The sequence below is a fragment of the Cydia fagiglandana genome, chromosome 14 (genome assembly GCF_963556715.1).
Source record: "Cydia fagiglandana chromosome 14, ilCydFagi1.1, whole genome shotgun sequence".
NCBI lineage: Eukaryota > Metazoa > Arthropoda > Insecta > Lepidoptera > Tortricidae > Cydia > Cydia fagiglandana.
The window spans coordinates 16,878,023-16,902,192 of record NC_085945.1 but is presented as its reverse complement, the minus strand read 5'-3'; the positions used below and the strand labels follow the sequence as shown (position 1 = coordinate 16,902,192).

General features: G+C 35.1%; 1 protein-coding gene and 1 long non-coding RNA gene across 2 annotated transcripts in view; both read left to right on the top strand.

The window, feature by feature from the left end:
• The window catches only part of LOC134670953 (uncharacterized), a 298,195-nt gene that overhangs the window by 75,792 nt on the left and 198,233 nt on the right, over positions 1-24,170 (top strand). The window lies entirely within an intron of this gene.
• Positions 5,211-6,572, top strand: LOC134670866 (putative nuclease HARBI1). The gene has a single exon (XM_063528682.1). The coding sequence runs from the start codon at positions 5,487-5,489 to the stop codon at positions 6,570-6,572; it is 1,086 nt and encodes a 361-aa protein (XP_063384752.1). The 5' UTR covers positions 5,211-5,486.

The window sequence follows — 24,170 nt, the reverse complement described above, 5'->3', positions numbered from 1 at the left end:
AGGTCCAAATAAGTTTCCTAATTCGGGACATCATTAGTTCCGTATGAGAGTGCCAAGCAAGTCTCTGGTCCATCATAACCCCTAAATATTTTATATGTTCCACTTTTTCAATGGGAGGGCAAGAGCAAAGTGTAGAATCGATGTCATTGCAATTATGGATTTTGAGAGTGAAAGTAGGGTCGGGTTGAGTTCTACAGTCATGGGTGAAACAGATGTAGTTTGTTTTGTCTCGATTTAAGGTAAGGAGGTTGGCTTGTAGCCAGCGGGCAATCTTATTAAGGCCGATTTCTGCAGATGTACGCACGTCTTCCCAATTATCTCCATAAAACACAACAGCCGTATCGTCCGCATACGAAAAGATAGAGCCATTGTCGATAGGCATGTCGCAGAGTTGGTTTATGTAGATTAAAAAGAGCGTTGGGCCTAGGAATATATAAGTGTCAAATATGAGAATAATAGAAACTTTCAACAACATTCGAGTTCGATATTGTTTTCAACTTGTCCGCCAACCCCCTGAAACCCTACCAAAAACCGTAGGGTTTCAGAGATTGGCGGAAGTATTTAAAAGAATATAGAACTAGAATATTGTTTAAATAAGTTGGTTGCTAAAGTTACCAATACATACCATCATTAACAGAATGGTGGCCGCTTTCAAATGAAAGAAGCGCCTGGCGTCCGTTGGCTCGTTGGATGGATGACATCCGGAAAATTGCGGGTCACTTCTGGATGAGATTAGCTCAGGACCGAGACAAGTGGCGTACTAGAAGAGAGGCCTATGCTCAGCAGTGGGCGATAAAGGGCTGATATGATGATGATGACCAATCGTTGCCAAACTCTACAAATACCAAAGTCTGTGGAAACTACTTCTATTTGCGGCCGCTTTCTTTGTGAATTATTGCGGTTTCCGACCCGTTCGTGTCAATACCCTAATGGCTCGCTACTGTACCTGTAAAGAGTAAAAAATAGGAGGCCTTTTGGCTGTCTTGTGCCAATCCTGCGAGTGCTGGGTAAATGATTGGGGGATTAAAAAGCTCAGTCGGTATTTGAAGTTGTGAGTGGGTCAGTATAAAAGGACGATGTAAATGCTTACATATTTACTTATATTAGTTCAATTATATTTTACTTATATTAGTTTAGTTTATAAATAAAAAGTAAAAAAACTTATTTTAATTTTTCACAATCAGAAACGTCTGCAACGATGCTATTAAGCTTAGAATAAATTTTTCCACTTAAAAAAAAATTCTAAGCTTAAAAAACTTATGTTTCTTATATTTCCATATTTCATTATCAATGCAAGAAATGACGAAATGCGTTCAATAATATATGACGCTATTTCCATTGATGGAAAAAATTAACCTCTAATTTCCTAAGTATTAAAATTCGTTGCAGTTTTCTACGTTGGTACACGTATTCAGACTTTGAGAATATGATCTTGATTTGATATTAATCCCGATGCATCTGAATTAATAAAATGATAGACCACTGACTTGGGTAGATACTATGGTGTCTATGGTAACACGAAAGAACGAAAATTTAAATAAAATATTTTTAAAACTAATCAATTTTCAATAGCTTCCAACAAAACGATATTTGTGATAATGTTGTATAACATTCTTTGCTCAAAATAATTCTTCAAATTGGCAAAAAGTATTGATGATCGAGATTGACGTGCCAGTAGTTATAATAACATATAATAATATATAATATACATATAATTAATAATATATCATAATTCATACTGCAATTTACATCATTGCGGTATGAATTCGTCCCATACTAAACTGTTCACTGGTCATTCATAAACTTTATTACAAAGACATAAAGCCCACTTACGATCAGTTAATTTCTCTTAGTACCTACAAGTTAGTAGGGACACATACCACGAGACATAGCGGGTTTTTTCTCGATTTCACCAGCGGGTCAATAACACGACAGACCCAATGTCGCCGGGCGGCCTCCACGGTTACCTATCGCCATTATATTAGCATAATCGTGTTCCAGCTCAATAATTTACTAAAACCGGCATTTTGTTGCAAATAGAGAGGGCTTTCGTTGTTATAAATATTAGAATTAGCTGTGGGAATCCTTTCTAAATTGATGATATAGTGTATATTTATTTTGTATATTATATATATCGTTGTCTGAGTACCCACAACACAAGCCTTCTTCGTGTAAGAATGTCCTATAATATTTATTAATTTATTTATATTTTTGAAGTAAGTGGATGATAGCGCTTATCAATTTCTTAGTTATAATAAAAGTGTAGGATTACTATCCTACACTTCGAGTCAGCAATTGGCGAGAGGTCGCACAGGACTGAGAAAAGTGGCGCTGTCTTGTGTCGGAGGCCAAGTCTCGTCATTTTGGGTCGCTGAGCCAACGGAATAAGTAGTAAGTAAGAATAGTAAATACCTAAAAGTTTGTACTTATAATTTGGGAACTGAGGTATGTAGGTAAATATAACTTTGTTCATGTATGATTAAAATAAAACGTAATAAAAACACTTAATTTAAAAATTTATAAATAAACAATGTAAATAAGAATTTTGTGTGTATATCATAAAGGCATTTTTATACCTGCTGTTTGGATATTAATACACACGTAGAGTTACAATTTTATACGTCAGAAAGTGACTGCGACGATATATCACATATATAGATTTTAAATATAAAACTGATGGTAAAATTATATTTCAGTCATCATAGCAACTTTACAATGATGAAATGATAGAAAGGCATAGAAGAAAATGACATGCTGCGCCGACCCCAAGTGAATGGGACAAGGGCAAGCGAATGATGATGGCTACCTAGTTTATAATTAAAACGACCATTAAGTAGATAAATTCCCAAACGTGTTCGAAATCCGATTGGTGATCCCCAAATCAACTGAATTAATGTGAGAACTGCCTCTTAAACTTTTCTATCTAGGTTGTATATCATAATTATTAATTTTATTATGTATCCCCCTGCTGTTGTTTATGTAAAGTTATAAAAGTGTCCTTACTATTAGTGTAACTTTAGGAGAATATTACTGTGACCTAATTATGAAGAATTGTGTTTTTATGTAGTGCATTTTGGTGAAAATGAAGCAGTAGAAATTTATATAAAAAAATTATAATGAAGAAACCTAAAAACTTCAAATCTTAATTCGTACTTAGGTCGATTGAAGTGTATAAAATATATAATGAATTAATGACATATGTTAATGTTACGAATATAGTATTTACTATTTTAAATAAGTTTATATATTACGCCCACTGCTGCTTTAGGCTATACTGCCGTCAGATAATAATACTTAGCACCAAATAAATAATAGTACTAGGTACAGAAGACTCTCTAACAAAACGCGTCTGTTACGATCAGGACAGACATGGCCGCTAGGTGGCGACAGCGCCACGCGCGGCTTATGGCTAGCCACCAAAATTGGTGTGGAACGGCTGTACTTGTAGCTTCCTTTTGCAAAGCGACGAAATCGCGGAGTGAGCCACGCCTGCTAATAGGCTATCTTTTGATAACACTTATGTTCTTAGAATACGGCCTTAATAGCATCCGACAGAGTTAAGTCCCTGCTCTTTGGGGACTACACCACACCATTGAATTTCCTCATGACGACGTTTTCCTTCACTGAAGAAGAAATTTCTATTTGGTGTTATTTAATACCGGAAAATGTTCCTATATTTCGTAAATTATACAGAAAAACAGCGTGAAAAAGAGTTGCACAAACAAAATGTCCTACCTACTGAAAGCCTTACCTGTATTTCGTGGCTAAAAATCGAAGGCTATATTTCTCTTTTTCAGACTAGCCACAAAGACCGCACCTTTGAGAGTAATTAGCAAATGGCAAGATCCGGCCAGATTAGCTTTCGACTGGACTAAAAAAAGGAGCGTTGACTGGAGTAAAAGCACTATTAGTCTAGTTACAGTAAAAGGCGCTGGGTAAAAAGCGTTCTGAAATATGCTTAAATTCATAAAAAAAAATTCACACAATATGCTTTTTGTATAATTATCAAAACCTGTGTCCAATCGAGAGAGGCATTCAAACTTTACAAACCCCTAGTCTAAATTAAATTTACACTTAGGGGTACCGACGTTGTTTTTTATACTGAAATTCTGAAAGCCAGATCATTGTAGTGCCTACAGTTTTAAGAATCCATTTTATTAGCTTTTCGACTAGTTTTATTTAAAATGTAAGTTAATTAGAGTGCTTACAATTCTATAATGTTTACATATTAAATAACATTTAATAGCCAATATAAGGTTTTACAATTAAAGTTGCCTTTTCGATACAATAAAACTGTAGACAGTAAATTATATCAAAGCTAACACAGCATCATACTGTTTTATTTAAATCATCGGCTAAGCGTGAGTCGGACTGTATTAACCAATTCCGTGGCTTTTTATTACTATTGCATACATTCATTATTATTTTGTTGGATTGCTTGAATATTTTCCATTGCTGTAGAAATGGTTTTATTTAATTTTACATCACAGCTTTTCAACCCATAGCTTTAAACACCACACCACCATATGACAAGGCGTTTTATCAGCTCCATGCATTTATTATTAGGGCATATGTCTTCTTTATGCTTTGCCCTAAGTTTGACTGGTAGAGAATAACTTAAGGCATTAAGTTCGCCTTTTGTACACTAAGCATTGCTTTTGTGCAATAAAATATGAATAAATAAACGTGTCCTAAAATACTAAATATATTCATTTTGTTTAACATTTTATAATAGGTCTACTCTGTTCGAAAAACTTAACCTTCAAGGCCATTATTGTCAGAACCGTGGACCTTACCAAGAGTATCTGTGATCCCCTAAAGCTAAAGACAGTAACACAATAAAAAATCTAACAACACATCGACACAATTATCAACTTCTGTTATAGACTTTACAATCATAGCTTATTAAGATATAAAGAACACAAAATTGCCCCTGACAATGCTATTTACCAATATAATCTGACCCTTTTTTTACATATATTTCGTACGTAATGATAGGTCTAGTCGAAATGGTTTTTAGGTTAGATATATAAAAGCCTGTAATAAAATCGTGTAACAAGCAATTAGTAGGAAAGGCAATCAAAGTTTGTTGTATAACGGTAGTTAATTGTTAAAGATACAGTTAGGAGCTTAGAATAGTTTGAATACTGAATATATTGAGGACAAGGAATAGATACTTATCGACAGGAGAGTTCAGGCCCCAATTTCACCACGGCTACAATTGTCAGTGACATATGTCGAGCTACAATTGTCAAGCGACAGGTGACATATTACAATTTTATGAAATATTTTCTATAGAAATGCTTACATACGTGACAGGCATTTTGCTACAATTGTATGTATTACAATTATGTTGTGAAACAAGAATTATTATTTTTAGTCGACATATTTGTAGAATTGTCAGAGAATCTTGACATGTGATTGAAGGTGTGTCGGATTTGCGTGACAATTGTAGTATTTCGTGGTTGATTCACGCGTAGTTCAAAATGGCTCTCCATGTGAGTAGTAGTGACGCTAGTGATAGTAACAATGATCTTGATGAATTCGCACATATTAGAAGATTTAAAGAAAGAATTAATTTTTCTTTTGATATAACGGATTTTTCATTTAAGGAAAAATTCCGTCTTAGTAAAGTCAGTGTAGAATATTTAATAAATAGAATTGGTGCACGTATTGAACATCCAACGCCAAGAAACAAAGCTTTGACGCCTTGCCAACAAATTCTTTGTACACTGCATTGGATGGGATCGGGCTCTCAATATCACGTAAGCGGAGATAATCATGGAGTATCTAAGGCTACCATTCATCGGTGTATCAAACGAGTTACGACTGCAATTGTCAACGAAATGTTTGGGATTGAAGTACGCTGGCCGGAGAATTCCGACGCTATCCCGCATTTATTTAGGGAATTAGCAAATATTCCAAGAATTGGTGGAGTCGTTGATGGATCATTAATACCCATTGATTCACCTCAGCAACATGAGTACATGTACGTTGACCGCAAAGGTGGGCATTCGATTAATACAATGGTTGTTTGTGGGCCAAATTTAGAGTTTTTTTACGCCAGTGCGAGATGGCCGGGATCCGTTCATGATGCAAGAGTGCTACGTAATTCAACTTTGGCTCAGCAGTGGGAGAATGGTTGGAGGCCGTTCCCAAATGCAATTTTGTTAGGAGACAGTGCATATGCCATGAAAAAATGGCTCATTACGCCAAACATCCCAGTTGAAATACCAATAACAGAAGCAGTAATGCGATTTCTACGAGCTTTTAAAAGTACACGAAGATTAGTTGAAAACGCTTTAGGAGTATTAAAAGAAAAATTCCCCTGTCTCAATCATCTCCGTGTTCAACCTCTGAAAGCATGCCATATATTTTTAGCGTGTGTCACCCTTCACAACTTAGAAAAACGCCTTGGAGTGCAGTATTATATTCCGTATTACAATCCGGTTGATAACGGTGACAATGAGAGAGATAATGAAGATAACGACGGAAGAGACGGAGACGGAAATCATGCAATTGACCCTGAGGCGATTGAAGTGTTAAGGGAATTAATACAAATCTATACTTAAGGAAATATTTAATGGACATATTATAAAAATAAATACAAAATACAAACTCGTTTATTTCATTACCTTTAGAATACCTACATTAGTATGTTACAATTTATTTAAGTACATGTTATGAAAAAGGTACGGATAGGTACAGCTTGCTGAATTTAAACCCGCTATTTAATATTATAATCAATATATATTATTATCAGTGTAATTGTGTACTTTGTGATTAAAACATAGTAAGAAATAAGTATGCTACTAAAAGGGCTCGCCACCATACATAGCCAATAACTAGGTACAAAATAAGTTTGAAAAAAAAAAGAAGTGATTACTTTATAAGAAATTATATAATTTTAAGTTGTATTTGATCTAGTAAGTTGAACGTTTTCTTCTTCTATGTCGACTAATTGAACAATATCTAATTGTACACAATTTTGATCGTGGTAAGGTGCTGTATAAGAAGAATGCGTTATGTTCAATTCTTTTTCTAATTTAAATAATTCTAAATCTAATTTATACTTTTCTCTCTTATAAAGTTCAGTTTTCTCTTTAAGCAACAATATTTCAGCCTCTAATTTTTCCTTTTTTAAACGTATAACGGATTTATACTGCACATTAGTTGAATTCGTTTTATTTTGGGAATTTTGAGGAATAGGTTGACTTGTTTCTTGTACTTGAATAGTCTCAGCCGCCTGAGTTCCTGAGGATTCTGGAACTGTCAAACCCTCTACGACTGGAGTGTTCTTCCCTATTATATTCAGAATAATGTCATCAGTTTCATCAAATTGCCATTTTTTGCCTCCCGCAGATCCTGTTTGGTCACGATTATCCCTTTTTTCCTAAAAAAAAACAAATAATTATTACGATTATTGAAAGCTAAAATTTCCTTATGTTGAGTGTTTTTAAATGAACGACCTACAGTCAATCAATTGTAACCCTAGACCACTGTAGAAACTTTTTATAGTAAACGTCAAAGTTACTTCTATGGCTAATACATAGTTAAATAACAGGTTGTCAATAAGACAAGAGTTCTAAAGTGGCCTTGGGTTCCAATTGGTTGACTGTACTTACGTTTTTACATTGAATTCCAAATTAAAATAGTGTAAATAAAATAATAAAATTCATTTATTTCAGACAAATTGATCCATATTATCGTAATTAATTAATAATTCAAACTTGTTAAATACTTACTATAGTCCTCTTTCTCCAATTTTGCCAAGTTGTATCTCTTAGATATTTTCAATCTTTGTCGTACACACCCATTTCATTCAAACGTTGAGCTATTTCCTTCCATTTATTAACTTTCATTTCGAATGTTAATTTGTTATCAAATTTACCAAATAACACGGATTTACTGTCGGAAATAAATTTTAAGATAGTCATCTTTCTTGCAGTATCCATATTGCACCAATATTTATGAAATAAAAATACTAACATACGCACACAAGAAATGCTAGTTTCACGAAGAAAATTACTTAATGGCGGGAATGGACTTAATAGTTTTAAATTGGTTTTATGAAAAAGAGAGCAAAGGCATTTATTTACATTCAGCCAATAAAAAGTATCCCTTCTATACGGAAGCCGCGGTTTGGACGCGGTTTACGTGGTGTGTTACCTACTGAAATATTTGTGAATGAAATATTTTTTTCATCACACTTGCTCGGAAAAGATTTATTTACACGTAGGGCTTGCGGGCGGGAAATTGAAATTTTCGCCCTAGGGCGGAAAAAGTGTTTTTCATCACACTTGCTCGGAAAAGATTTATTTACACGTAGGGCTTGCGGGCGGGAAATTGAAATTTTCGCCCTAGGGCGGAAAAGTGTTTTATACAGAAGTTTGTTTTTATTAATTCTCCTTTTTCCTTACAAGTGTGATGAAAAACATTGTGTGTGCCACGGGCGGTAAAGAAATTCCGAACTCGTGAACATTTTAAGCCCTCGCTTCGCGTCGGGCTTAAAATTGACACTCGTTCGTAATTTCTTATTTCCCGCCCTTAATACACAATGTACTATTACAATGCATGTTCTCGAAAACAGCGTTTTCTATGGACTCAAATCGTGCGGAAAGAAGCACTTTTCTGCACGATTGTGCACCTGTGCATTTTACTTTTCAGTTTTTTTTTTATGTTTAACCCCAATATCAGCCCAACACAAAGAGTGTTTACTACGTGAGAATAGTTTAACTTAAAAGTAAAAAAGAGAATTTTCACTCATATTTAAGATATTTCAAAATTAATATAATTCCTTGTGTTATTACTGTTATTCGTTAAATTTTATAAATATGTAATATTATTTTAAAAACAATTTTTAATATGCTTGGGAGAACGTAAATATTGCCTTAGCCTGCACACTGCGAAAAAAAAAACATGGCCGAGTATTACACATGCGCAGTACGTATCTACACGTAATGAGGCTTCTTAGACGGGCCATATTTTCACTGCATTATGTCAATTATGTGGTCGGCAACTGTTTGAGTCCCTTTCTTACTCAAATGTTAGAGAAAGATGCAAATAGTTGCCGGCCACATATTGCAGTGAAAATATTGCCCGTCTAGAAGCATCATTAAGCGTGGCGCGTGCATGTGTTTAAGAAAAAAATACCCGCCATTAAGAAATTTTTAATCAGTGTTTTATTTGTAATAAAATTAAGTATCGAGTTCAAGTTTAGTGATGTTAGCCCTCTACTCGCGTGAAAGCTGGATCGATTTCGAAAAATGTCATTCTTGCGTATATTAACAAACTACTCGTAATCATAATAAAGTGTAAATGACATCATTTTAAAAACTATTCAAGGTTAATCCTGTTTCTATAATGACAAAATGATGTTTTTGACCAAACAAGTCATAAGTTCTAATAGCGAACTATATTATATGGAAGTTTGCAAATGAGGCGCCAGATTATAAGTACGGTAACGAAGGTAACGTAAATTACCCTTAATTTTATCTACATGGCGGGCAATTGTTAGTGGTCATACGATAAGGTAAAAGTACGCTCCACCGAACGCTCAATATCCGTCCGTATCACCGAATTTCTTCTATTTTAGGCTATAAGTCGATTATTTACAGCTGATATTTACTTGCGTATTTTTTTTCCACGAGTTAAATACCTATCCCTTCAACTATGCCTCAGAGTCGGCCAATTTGTCCCGCAGTTGGGACGTGGCAACTGATCGAAACGGATCGTTGCTGCCGATTGCCACTTTGTATGGGCAACCTTAAAGAAATCGGTAAGAAGTTGCGTATATTTCTTAAGGTCATAAAACCTTTTAAATTTATTTCTGTGTTGTAAAGTATGGTTTTTCAGTGTGACTACTTAATTAGTTTGTGTATTTTAGTAAATTTAATTAATTTAGTGCAGTCATATTATCAGAAATTAAGCTTAATGTGAGTTCGGTGATGAGTACACCGACAATTTGATTGGAAGGTATTATCGAACAGCGTCCGAAATCAGGGAAAGCGTATGTTTTTGAAATTATTTTTTTAATGGTTGATTACGAACTATTTAGATTAACTACCTAATTTCACAAATAACTTAATGTATTTGTAATTTTATGAGCAATTGCCGAACAACAATAACCTATATAGATTATTATAAAACTGCGTTTAAAATGTTCATGTTTTACGACTTTTTGGCATCAAAATAAGGTTTTTGGCAAGACTATTATCAAACAATAATTTTAGATATTTTACGTCAGTATTAACAAGAACTTTATACATGTACGGTTTTGTAATGCATTCAAGTATTAAATTTAATGATAGATTTGTAGTTATACCACATTGATTACGATTATTTTTCTAAAATAGCTATTAATACCACGAAATGTCTACATTCATCTTCGTCTCGAGCTCATTCCTTACTTTGTGCTAATGTTAAGAAATGTAATATTAACTTTGAGTTTGGTCTAGTAGATTCAGCAATTATTGTTAAAACATTCAAGTCACTCAATTTAAAGAAAACGGAAGACTTATGGGGAACATCCGTTAGAGTCATTAGTCATGTCTTGGACGTAATAGCGCCTTACTTAGCCGTAATTTATAATATTTCAATTTCACAAGGAGTCTTTCCAGATCTTATGAAATATAGCAAAGTCATACCTCTTTTTAAATCGGGTGATTCGAGTGATATGGCTAATTACCGTCCAATATCAATACTTCCTGTACTAAGTAAAGTTTTTGAAAAGTTAATGTTAAATGATCTACTGGGTCACTTCAACAGACATACTTTACTCACAAGCAATCAGTTTGGTTTCACAAAGGGCCGTTCCACGACCGATGCTGCTTCGGTACTTATTAAACATATTTATGATATTTGGGAAAATTCTTGTGATGCAATTGGCATATTTTGTGATCTTTCTAAAGCATTTGATTGTGTGGATCATGGAACGCTCATTTTGAAATTAGAACAATATGGTCTGTCAGTAAATGCCCTAAACTTTATGTCTTCTTACCTTAGCAACAGAACACAAACAGTTGTTGTAAACAAACCCCGGTCTAGCGGTACTGTAGTCCAATTAGGAGTGCCACAAGGTTCTATTTTGGGTCCATTCCTGTTTTTGGTTTATATAAATGATTTGCCATGTGTAGTAGAAAATCTTTGTGAAATTGTTCTTTTTGCTGATGACACATCATTACTTTTTAAGGTTGATCGTAAATCTACCGATTACAGTGTAATTAACAGCACACTCGTTAATGTACTAAACTGGTTTACTATGAACAATTTGCTTCTTAATGCTAAGAAAACTAAATGCATTCGATTTTCTTTGCCGAATGTTAAACCAGTCGATACTAAGATACTTTTGAATAATGAATGCTTAGAGATGGTAGATAAAGCACTGTTTCTTGGTTTAACATTGGACAAAAATCTACAATGGAGTCCTCATATAAGAACACTAGCAAACAAATTAAGTTCGGCCGCTTACGCTGTGAGGAGAATTAGACAATTGACTAATGTTGAGACAGCTCGCCTTGTTTATTATAGTTATTTTCATAGTGTAATGTCATATGGTATTCTGGTTTGGGGCAAAGCAGCTGACATACAGACTATATTTGTCTTACAAAAGAGAGCCATTCGTTCTATATATAATTTAAGGGTGCGTGAATCATTAAGAGAACTTTTTAAAGAAATTAATATTTTAACTGTAGCTTCCCAATACATATATGATAGTATTATTTATGTTGTTAAGAATCTAGACTCCTTCACTAAGAATTCTGATGTCCATAACTATAATACTAGAAATAAAAATAAGCTTGCTATCAGAAAGTTTCGTGTTCGTAAAGTACAGAAGTCATTCGTTGGGCAATGCATTCATTTTTATAACAAGTTACCTGAGGATGCTTTAAGATTACCCTTTCCAGCTCTTAAGAATTACTTAAAAAAGTCATTGATGTTGAAGGCTTATTACAGAGTCGAGGACTACTTGACAGACAAACATGCATGGTCCAAACCAGAAACTGTAATAACGACAAGTAGCAATTAAAAACATTGTATTATGTGTAGAGTTAAAGGTGACTCAGCTCAGGTAAGAAAGCACATCAAATTGTATGAAAGCATCTCATAACAATCAGTTAGATGGTGTACTTTCGTTTCGGCCAAATACATTTCGCCAAATTTCACTTCCCAACAAACTTATCGCAATAGTTTCATTTCCCAAAGGAACCTTTAGCAAAGTTACACTTCGCATATAATTTATTTGGTCAAATTATCATTTGGCATAATTTTACTTTGTCAAATGTTATTAGGACAAAAACTTATTTAGCAAACGTTTTTTATTGTCTAATATTATATTCCAAAAAGATGTTTGGTCAAAATTGTCACTTCGCAAATTTGACAAATAGGCATCTCTATTTAAATACAATAAACTTGAAGTTAGAAGGGAACTGGGGCTAGCTTCATATATATTTAAGTTGGTACGAGGGAAGTTGTGCAATCCTGGAGTCCTGGCAGAGGTGCGTTTGAACGTACCAGACCGGTATGTGTGGCGGCGGCGGCGGCCGAGCCTGCTGGCCGAGCCGCGCGCTCGAACGCAACTCCTTCGCCAGGCCCCCTTTACGCGCGCAATTCGGACCCTTAATCGAGTAGCGATCGAGTTAGATTTGTTTTTTTGTTCTTTGAACGAATTCACAAAGGCCACGTTATATGTATTGTGTTACTGTAATTTGTAATAATGCACCTATGTTGTTTAGTTTCTTTTGTGTTAAAATTCCATACTGTCGAATTAGGATAGCCTGTAAAGATGGTTGTGTGTATGTTAAATAAATAAATAAAAAAATAAATTTGTACTTTTTGTTATGTTAATATAGGTACGTTAAATTCTACGTAATTTGGGTGGGTTGGGTTAGGTTTGAACTGCGATCCTCACAAAACGGTACCGCTATCAGAAAAGTGGGTTAGGTTAGGTTAGAACTGTGACCCTCACAGAATCGAAATGCTATTAGAAAAGTGGGTTAGGTTAGGTTAGAACTGCGATCCTTACAGAAACGAAATACTGTGTACTAGAAAAAGGTCATCGAAGTGGAATAATTAATTTAATAGAATAACGAGATGTAAAAAATTTGCTTGACATTTTAAACTAAAATGTGGTTTAAATATTGGTGGTTTTTTACTAATTTTGGGTTATAATGATTACTTTTGTGTTATTTGCCTTAATAGAATAGCAAGATGTAACAAATTTGGTTGTCTTTTTACATTAAAATGGAGTTTTAATTTTAGTGATCATTTACTACATATTTTTAGCAGTAAGAATGTTTTTTTTTTGACGTTACATTTTACTATGTATATGTAATGATCAGTTAAATACTAGACAAATAAAATTCTGCAGCCTCCACTTTATTGGTATGTAAATTGTATGCCATGCAATATTTTGGGACATGTAAGTTATGCTTAATGATACATTTGACTAAATAATATTTGGTAAAATGAAACTTGTCCAAGTAATTATTTGCTAAACAATAACTTGCCAAAAAAGACTATTGCTAACTGAAATTTTGCGATAAGTTGTTTTGCCAAACATTTTTTTGGGAAATGATAATTTGGGAAACATAGTTTGGGATGTGATACTTTGGGAAACGATTTTGGCCCATTCGTTAGTAAACCCAGTTAGATTCATATAATATGGGGCATTATCTATGAAAAGGTACCTTATTGTCGATGGCGCTTACACCGCACAGCGTCGCGCGGCATTGTATTTATATCGGAGTATCGTTAATAATGGCGTAAGCGCCATCGACAATAAGGTCCCTTTTCATAGATAACGTCTCATATGTATTCTCATTTCTTCTATTGATTTTATTTTCTTTTCCTTTTGTAAGATTTGATTTGTTTTCTGAAAGAGCTACGTATTTGTGATTTCATGTGCATATATGTTTATTTTTTATATCAAATTCTATAAAGTTATGTACTCACTGAGTATAATTGCATGAATTCTATAGTAATTTAAATTGTATTAATTACTCGTAATGCATGTTAATTATAAGATGTAATAATGTTTTGAAAAGATGTGTCCCGCCGAGTTTGTTGCCGGTCCCATATTGGGATACCCTCCTCCAATTGAGGGGGGATTTAAATCTTCTCGGGGCAGAGGTGTACGGTTGGAGCCGGTAAAGGTTTATTTGACGTTCATAAGCGCATTGTAATATGCCTACTTGAATAAACTATTTTTTATCTTTATCTTATCTTTTTATTAAAATACTATTTTCAAAATCCGTTCGCGAAATAGGTTCCACATATTTTCCATGTTTCGTTCACCGAACGGCTGTTCGGTGAATGGTACCCATGGTCTCTGCTACCGAACTCATGTTTGCGTTGGCCATGTTTCTATTCGACGTTCATGAGAATATCATCCTTATTACGATAACGGCTAGGTCGATATTTATATGTTTATTTTTTGTGACCATTATTTCAATGCCAGCGCTTTTCAAACTTTAGACATACTTATTGGACGCCTGATAATAGTCTTGAAATGTGGACAAAAAAACTGAATAGGATAATAAAAATAATGAAGCATGATGTTCAAAAATTTTTTTTAGATTCCTCTCGTCGTGGGCGATTGTGATTTTTTAAACTTTTATCTTTTGTTATGAAATTCCGGGGTCCACATACAGGGTGGCTAAAAATTAACTACATTCCCATTCCCAGGGAGGTTTTGGGATTATACTGAGCAACTTTTACTATGGGACCAACTCCGAAATCGTGAAAAAAAATTTACCCTTCCATAGAAAATGGATCAGCCAAAATTTATGAAACAGCCAAATTATTTTATACATATGCGTACATGTTTTATAATTGTTGCGTACCTTACTTACTGACTTATTTTTCAAAAGAATTATTTCAATAAAAAAGACACGTCAAGATCGCTTACCATCTTTATAATGCTAAAAAACGAAGCATAGTAGGGATTTAATAGTGAACTACTGAAGTTTGTGCACCACTCAACACCATATTTTCATACAATTATTTCCTAGTTCGGTAATGCGGGCTCCCTATTCGGTATAATGTGCAAATCACGTTTCTTAGTTCGGTAAACGGTACAAACAAGGAAATTGGCAGAAATGACTTTAAAAATGTTTTTAATACACGTCCAATCATTTCAGTAATTTATAGGTATATTTAAATGAGGACAAATTTATCTATGTTTCTATTTTAGTATTGAACATATTCGTAAGAAAATATCAGAACGAATAAAAAAATTAAACGTAAGTCTAGGGCTTAAGCATTCGGTGAAGCGTACATTTACCTTATGAGTTACGAGTTTTGTGTTTTTGTTTTTAGGTTGTATTGATTTTCGAAAAAACGAGAGCTTTATGAAGAGAAGAACTTGCAAGCATAAGTATAACTGTAAATATCAGAGTGAAAATGACGGAGAGATTAAGATAATTGTAATTTAATTTTAAAAATTAAAGTATTTTGTCGTAGTACCTATTTTTTTTTATTTACTCGAACGATGCATAGTAAAATCTTGTATGTTACACGCGCGGAAAGATGATTTCCGCCTCGTGTCGTATTATACACTCGCTCACTTCGTTCGCTCGTGAATAACATGCCACTCATCGGAAATCACCTACTTTCCGCACTTGTTACATAAATAGCTATTATATAGGACACAATATAGGTATGAAAAAAAAACTTATTCATGTTTGAGTTAAACAATTCAATAGATAAATTAGCGAGAGCGTGGAATGGCAAATATATGTAGTGGCGTTACCGTTAGCATGAAAATAAATAAGGTATTTGAAATAAAAACAAGCACTCAATATTCAGAATTTGACACTGACATTGTTTTCTCATATTTACACCAATGAAAAACAAACCTCTTTTTATGCTTATAGTACGAGAAAACGGAAAATTAAAATTTAGAACGCCTATACAGTTAGATTACCACTACATATGCCAGTCCAAGCTCTCGCTAATTTATTTTTCTCAAAAATGGACGGCAAAGTCGACTATGCCGTCTAAAAAATAGGTCGCGAAGCGCGGAGTTTATGGTCAGTCAAAATTTAAAAAGTTAAAAACATTGCAGTCTCGATTTTGGGACTGCAATGTTGCATACAAATTCCATTATTTGTCGAGTTCCAAACTTTTTAAAAGTTCAAATGGCCATATCAAATGAAGGCACAGGCCCATTAAACAGCCAAACAGATGATTAGTACCGCGACTATTTAGTTGTCTCAAATAGGTTGGCGTATTTTCGGCAGAAAAATACACTTCTATTTTTTTATTAAAAAAATAAAAAGGCGGCAAGGGCTTTTCTCTGTGAAAATATATACGTAAGAACGTTGCTTTTGTATTTATGTTTCTTGCACCATTTTTGAGAAAAGCACTATATATGACTCGGCTGGAAGGCTACTTGCTGGCTTCGGATTCAATTAAACGGACTCCCAAGGTCGTCCGTTTAAAACGAATCCTCAGCCTGCAAGTAGCTACTTCCGAGCCTCGACAATAATGTACTATATAGTATTTGATACGTTTTTCCCTATATGTTTTGACGTGACAATTGTATTCTACAATTGTCGCACCTGTCATCGTGGTGAAACCGATAACTCTACATATGTCATATTTTGATACAATTGTCGCACCTGTCACGGTGGTGAAATTGGGGCCAGGTGAAGGATGGTACACACACAGCTACAATATAAAGAATTATTGCATAGAAGTAGCGAAGGAACGAATAAAAAAAACAACGGGTTGTACTCCGAGAGTGCCGGCAGAAGTGAAAACATTCAATGACATTGTAATAGTTTTTCGATCAGGTCACGTGTCCGTCTTACGTCTTCACGTGACCTGACGCGAGTTTAACATTTTTTCGCCATCACAAAAAGGGCACACGGCCGCTAAAGTTTTCACTTCATAAATTTGCACTTAAAATTTGTCTCCAACTATATTTACATTATTGCATATGTTTCAATGTACCTTGATCAATCAATAAATCAAAGCATTTGTTTTCAGGGAACTAAGGCCCATAGATACATACCCTACAAACTAACATATATACCATATTTAAAATCTTATAAGTATAATCCTTTTCGTGACGCAGTTTTATGTTGCAGTGTCACCTGCTCTTAAATGCAACTTATATGGTTACGTATGTATATATATATATATATTATATATATAGTTATATATATAAATATAATAAAGTTATTTACCTTTTTCTAACTCATCCCGAAAATGTAGAATACTTGGATTCTTCTCTCGTTTTTAAAGATGACTCGGTGTCAAAAACCTGCAACAAGGAATTTTTTGTTTTATGCACACACATTGGAAGTAAAAGATCAGTGAGTCATACACACATTTTTTTATGTATATTGCCATTTAATACTCTTAAAACACTCTATTGGTAGGTTATCTTTTACGTCGGTTTGAACCCGCGACCTCCACTTTGTAAGCTGCATTACTGCTAGGCTACCGAAGTTCCACGAAATCTATTTATAGTTATTATCATCTTATTTAGCATGTTGTCCATTAGTGAACTCGCCCCATCTTGAACATATATATATGTTGATGTAAAGTCAATGATGATATAAAGATGGACGATGGGGTCGAAAAGTGCTCGAGTGGAGACCACGGACTAGCAAGCGCAGCGTAGAACGTTCACCCACAAGATGGACGGACGACCGGGTCCATATTGGGTCGCATAATAATTGATTGTCCTAATGTAATATTACGCATAAAACTCATTTCGCATAATTGTTATTGTGCTAGAAATATTAACATTTCTGAAAAATTATAACACAAACCTAACCTAACCTACCCTATTCTACACAACCTATGCAAAATATTCTCGAAAATGGTTTCTGTTTCAGCTGGAGAAAAAATATGCGAAAAGATATTTATGCGTAACATTACATTATGACAATCAATTATTATGCGATGAGATAGGATCCCCGGACGACCTTATTACGGTCGCCGGAACACGCTGGATGCGGGTCACTTCCAACCGGTACGTATGGAGGTCCAATGGGGAGGCTATGTTCAGCAGTGGACGTCTTATGGCTGACATGATGATGATGAGAGTCAATGTGGAGATGACCGTCGATCAGCTAAAACCGTCTACAAGTTCTTTTGTACACATATTCCACTTGCAGAAGGTCGGTCGACCAAAACGAGCAAAGCTGTGTCTTAGGAACTAACGTATTCATAGACCGAACGAATAACGTATTGACAGAGATGGATAGATAGATAGACGTATTCGTACCTACGAGAGTTTTTGCCCTGTGACTATTTTCCCAATCAAATGTTTTAGTCGGTCTTCTCCACATTGAACTTAAAGAATAATTAAAATGCAAAATAAACTGATTACCGGGCTCTTAAGGTATGTACTAAATAAGAAAAACAAAGCGTAATAGGTAGCAATTTGAACCATTTCAAGCCTATCTCCCGCAATCTGCCATCGAAAAAACTCTTTGAGCCTTACCGAGCATCCGTTCAATCGATTCCCGAGAGTGGATAATTTTAAAATATATCTGAAAAAGAACAAAGGGACCGCCTCTTTGTGAAATTCACAGATTACCCAGGCATCCGATAAACCAATAAGCATGTAGTAAGGTCGGCGAGGATTGGCGTTTGCGCATTCTTTGCTGGAAGGCTTTGTACTACCAATAAACATTCAGCTCATTGAATGGTAAGCGGGTGGCAGAGCTATATGGATGGTAATAGCTACAGAAATGATAACGCCGAACCTTTAAAACCTGTACAATTCTTTTGTGATAAATTTATACTGTGCTAATTTTTTATAAAACTCTTTAATATTGCTGTTTTAGCCAAATTCATGTTAAGTGATGTATTTCAAAAGGCAGAATATTTTATGAATTAACTTTAACAGATGTATATTTTACAAAATTTGTAAAAGGTACCTTAGTTAAAGTTAATCATAATTATTATTTAATTAGGTACCTATAGTTTCCTTACAACTTATCACGCTAAAATAAGTGTACATATATCGTTTAGCAATCTATCTCACTAAACTATAAATTTCAAGTCTGATGAAAACGTTTTTAACTTTTTATCTCTTCGAGTATGTACTACATCAACTCTTCAAAGGCCCCAATTCCGCTATCTAAAAAACCGTCGAGAACAAGTGAAAGCCGGTACATCAGCCAATCCACTCAAGCGCACTACAGAAGACAAAGTGTCAAGATGAAAGGCGCCGCCGCCGATTGTCGCGGCATTGTATCGTCACTCGTTAGCTTGGCATTATCGTACCAAGATTTATTTTAACGATTAAGTGGGTGGTGTGAGGGATGAGCGATGAGCGGAGAAAAAATATTATGTACTTACAGTCAGCATAAAAAAGTGGTGTAGTAGTTTTTTTTTTATTTTTAAGTCGTGGATGTGAGTCAATCGGTTCTCACTAGAGATACGGGCGGCCGGTTGCTCTTTGTTTAATACCACCACGCATAGCAGCTATAACAGCAATTGGAATTTCCTTTATTAAAACATATTTATACTGGGTATGTCGCGGATTTGTTTTGTTACCTTTAAGAAAATAGATTCGTGATAGACCCGGTATAAATGTGTTTAAAACGCATAAGTTAATTTTATGTTGGAAATCCTATTTTCAAGCGTGTTTTCTCGCGATATCTAATTTTAAACTGGATTAACAATGAAATACAATGCACTATCAGAGCTTTGTTCATAGACATTTTATTAAGGCTGAGGCTAGGTTTATATCCAGATATAGGTAAAGGTATCTTGAAATAGATCGTCGTACAGCATTAAACCGCTACCACTACCCTACCCGCTAACGCTGCCTCCTGTAACCCGCGCCACGCGCAGCTCCAACGATTAACGCTTATAGCCAGTCATTAAACCGCAATTGGTCCGTGTGTGCCCCTTTACAATTTTAGTATGTCGCCACTATTGTTTTAGATAACAATGGGCATTTATTTATGCCTAATACGAACAAGTAAATTATCATAATTAAGTAGCATTTTAACTCTTTAACGGCAAGACTGAAAAATGTCCTCCATTCACCCACCCTCATCGCCAATCTAGTTCTAAAAATTCGTTCATCATTCATAGGCATGGTCACTACCCACTAGGCCAGACCAGTCGTCAACATTTCAGTTAATAACATTTCAGACGACTGTACTTTTTTGGACAAATCGTAAAAAACACTTTTCTCAAGTTTCATGGCGTGAACAACTTTACAAATAATGGATAAAAACACTTTAATGTCATTCTGTTCTGTTACTTGTTAACTCTTAACTTGCAATAATGCGCTCCATAAAATTTTACGCGCATTGTAACCCACTTTCGTTGTTAATTCGAATGTAACCCTTTAAATGAAGACATTCGTAAGCATCAGTAAGAAGTATTGTGGGAAAGTGTATTTCGAAGTTACTACGGTGACGCAACGACCCCAAGTCAGTCCTGGCCTCCGACACCATCCGGCCTAGCCAAGGCACAGAATAAATAATAGTACTACGTACAGAAGACTCACTCTCTAACAAAACGCGTCTGTCACGATCAGCACAGATATGGCCGCTAGGTGGCGACAGCGCAAACCCCAAAATTGGGGTCGAACGGATGTACTTTTACCTGTAGCAAAGCGACGAAATCACTGAGTGAGCCACGCCTGGCCAAGGTGACAATCGCTATTGCTACGACAACGTAACGCTTTGTGTCTCTATTACTCTTCCATATTAGTGGGACAGTGACAGTTGCGTTTCGATCGCTACGAAGCGTACTTAAACGATTGCCATGTTGGCTACGCCGCCATGCCTCTCGGTCTTCCGATAGCTCTGGCCAGTCCCCATGGCCTAGGTTGAGCAGGTCTTGAGCTTCTATGTGTCTTTTCAGCGGTACCTAGGACATCCAATCGGGCGTCTCCTACTTGGTTGTCCTAAGTACGCTCTCTTCACGGCACGATCTTCTCCCATTCTCTCACATTATTTCAAACAGTGTTAAATAAAACTTGCCAATCTCTAGGAGCTAGATTCAGAATCAACAATTTGTTACGGTTTTGAATTGATTTTGATACGACCTTGTTGATCTTGTTATCTTTAATTTTGTAAATATCTGTTATTCAAACACAATGTATATTGTAAATGAATGAATAAATGAATGAATGAATGAATGAATGATCGCTTACGCTGCAATCCTATAGAGACCTTGCGCATCGGAGGGTTTCATTTTCGAAATTTCTAGGCTCTTGCCACCATATACTCCTAATATTAATTTAAATAATACTGGACTTATAGAAAACGATTAATAGGAACACATATAATTTTCTGTTTTCATAACCATGCCCATAATTCGGGAAACTGACTGTTTATTAACTGCAATAATATCTCCCAGCCAACCTTCGGGCACTAACTGCCATTTCCACCCGTAAACCAGTTATCGCCCCAAACAAAACGCGAACGAGCGCACTTTTCACTCGGAACTTTCAAAAATCTATTTCCTGTCTGGACGTGTTTCCGGTCGATCGTGGCAACTTCCGGTCATTTTGGAAGCCATTATTTTCCGTGATAAAGGGTGCGGGGGTTTTGACATTAGCGATATGTGCATCTTTAAAGGGGCCCACTGATTAACAGTCCGCCGGACGGTATCGGCCTGTCAGTTAGAACAAAATTTTGACAGTTCCGAATAACTGACAGGCCGATACCGTCCGGCGGATTGTTAATCAGTGGGCCCCTTAGTACGAGAAAGAAATATCTTAAATAGTCTTACCACTTTAACACATGAAACGCTAAATATATGTGTTAACAACTTAACATTAAACCTAACTTATATTATTTTAAGAATTACTAGTACGAGTTAGGTACTCGTTAACCAACAGAGGTAAATTTTAACATACGTGAATATAATTTTTAAAAAACCTAAGTGAAATATTTTATTAAAGTTGTGAATATTTTGCGGCTTGACTAATATATTCTTTTTTCATGATAAAAGAGGTAAACGATTAGACGAATCAGCGAATCACCTGATGGCAAGCAATTACAGTTACCCATGGACACCTGCAACACCAGAGTGGTTGCAAGTGTGTTGCCGGCATTTAAGACGGGAGTACGCTCTTTTCTTAAAGGTCTTATTGGTCCGGCCGAGGGTGACGGTTCATTCCAAACTTTTTAAAATCTTGTATTTAAAACATTTACACACTTAGAATGAATTTAGATGTTAAATAGTTAATGTTAAAAAAACATAAACCAAGTGAGACAATTTCAATTTTTTTGAATATATGTTGCATTTTGAATACTGCATTATAAACTAAGATAAATTGAATTTATCAAAAGAATTATAATATTAAACATAAAATTAATACCTTCATTGAATAACAAAATATTAATTTAAATGCATGAACTTTAAACAAAACGAACCGTTAAATAAACAATCTGTTCGAACAAATCCATTATTGTATGAGAAATCGTCATTTTTGTATTAAACGTTCACCACCCGTCGTCGCCACACGTTATGTGGGAAAGGCGACAAATTACATGCTCTTTCCGAGTGTAATAGTTCTAAAATTATGGACACCCTACACCCAAATTAAAAAGGACTGAATCTGCAAACTTTGTATAGATAATCAGGGGTCTTCATACATTGGTAGACTAATCAGTTGGATGTTTTTCTACATAGCCTAAGCATCGAAGAGTAATCAATATAAACAGTAGGGGGTCCCTAATTAAATGATTTTCTTCGTATACATAAGTTAGTGAGTTTACCATACAAATAGTCCGTCTAATGAGTGTTGCTAAGGTGGCCGACTGCGTATGAAATTCGATATGGAAATTAACTAATTATTGATGTATTTTGTTGGAATTTTAAATAACCCGATTGTTAAATGAGCGTGTGAATTTATTTCCGTTTGATTTGTGTTATAATAACTTTAATGTGTTTCTGACATATTTTTAGGTGAAATTAGAAGTCGTTAGACGAATTGATAATCATTTTGGTTTAGGTCGAAAACTAAATATGATTAAAAACTTAATTGAATCTATTCAATAAATATTCTAAGCCTATATGTATGTTTGACTTCATCGATGTTTACCTAAATATAAAGTCAAGTTAATGTTTTTTTAGGGTTCCGTACCCAAAGGGTAAAAACAGGATCCTATTACTATTAAGACTCCGCTGTCCGTCCGTCCGTCTGTCCGTCCGTCTGTCTGTCACCAGGCTGAATCTCACGAACCGTCATAGCTAAATAGAGAGTTGAAATGTTCACTGATTTTGTATTTCTGTTGACGCTATAACAACAAATACTAAAAATATATATACATAGAGGCTCCCATATGACCAACGTGATTTTTTTTGCTGTTTTTTGCGTTATGGTACGGAACCCCTCGTGCGCGTGTTGGCCGGTTTTTCTATTATGTTTTACCTAAAATTTACGACACAAAATTAGTAGTGCCTATCAAAACGAGCCGTGACTAATATCCCAAGCTTCCATACGAGTTTACCGTAAAACTCTTAAACTGTTGCATAAATCATCGGCACAGATAAACATCGCCTAAAATAAATCAAAGAGAACAGCAAAATTATTCCAAAAACAGCCTCTCTATTTCAATACGACGTAAAACAAATTGTATTAAAAATCGATATTTACTAACAAAAATCAATTTCCCGAGGTCGTTGTGCCATTTGGGGTCACATTGTTATGCATAAATACATTTTAATACAAACATCTAAACCTCTTGAGAGACCACTTTATCTTTGCCCCTGTATCCTACTTTATTAACTGCAGCATGAAGTACATTTTCGCGTATTTTAGTGTGTTTTATGTTGGTGTTTAGGTTATGGACAGACGGACGGGCGCAGAATGAGTTTGTGAATATTTTAAGCGCAATCTGAAGTTGTTGCACACTAAAGTCGCTATTGTTCTCGCGGTGTCCGAGTGTGTGGTTGCTCTACTTTTGCTAGGGTATTTACGACGTGGTCAAACACTACACTGTCGCCTAAATGTCGCCACTGTTACTTCGTAACACCGATAAGTAACTAAGATAAAATCAAGCAAGTAAATGTCTATTTTGACATTGAAAGAAGTTTCCAAAGGGATAATGTAAATTGATGAATTTATTTTCCGTGTAAATATTTTTTTTTATATAGCTTTTCTCGGTGGCTAGGTTTCCTAATCGTTGGATCTTAAGTATTTTAAAAATGTAAGGAAATAAATATAAGTGTTT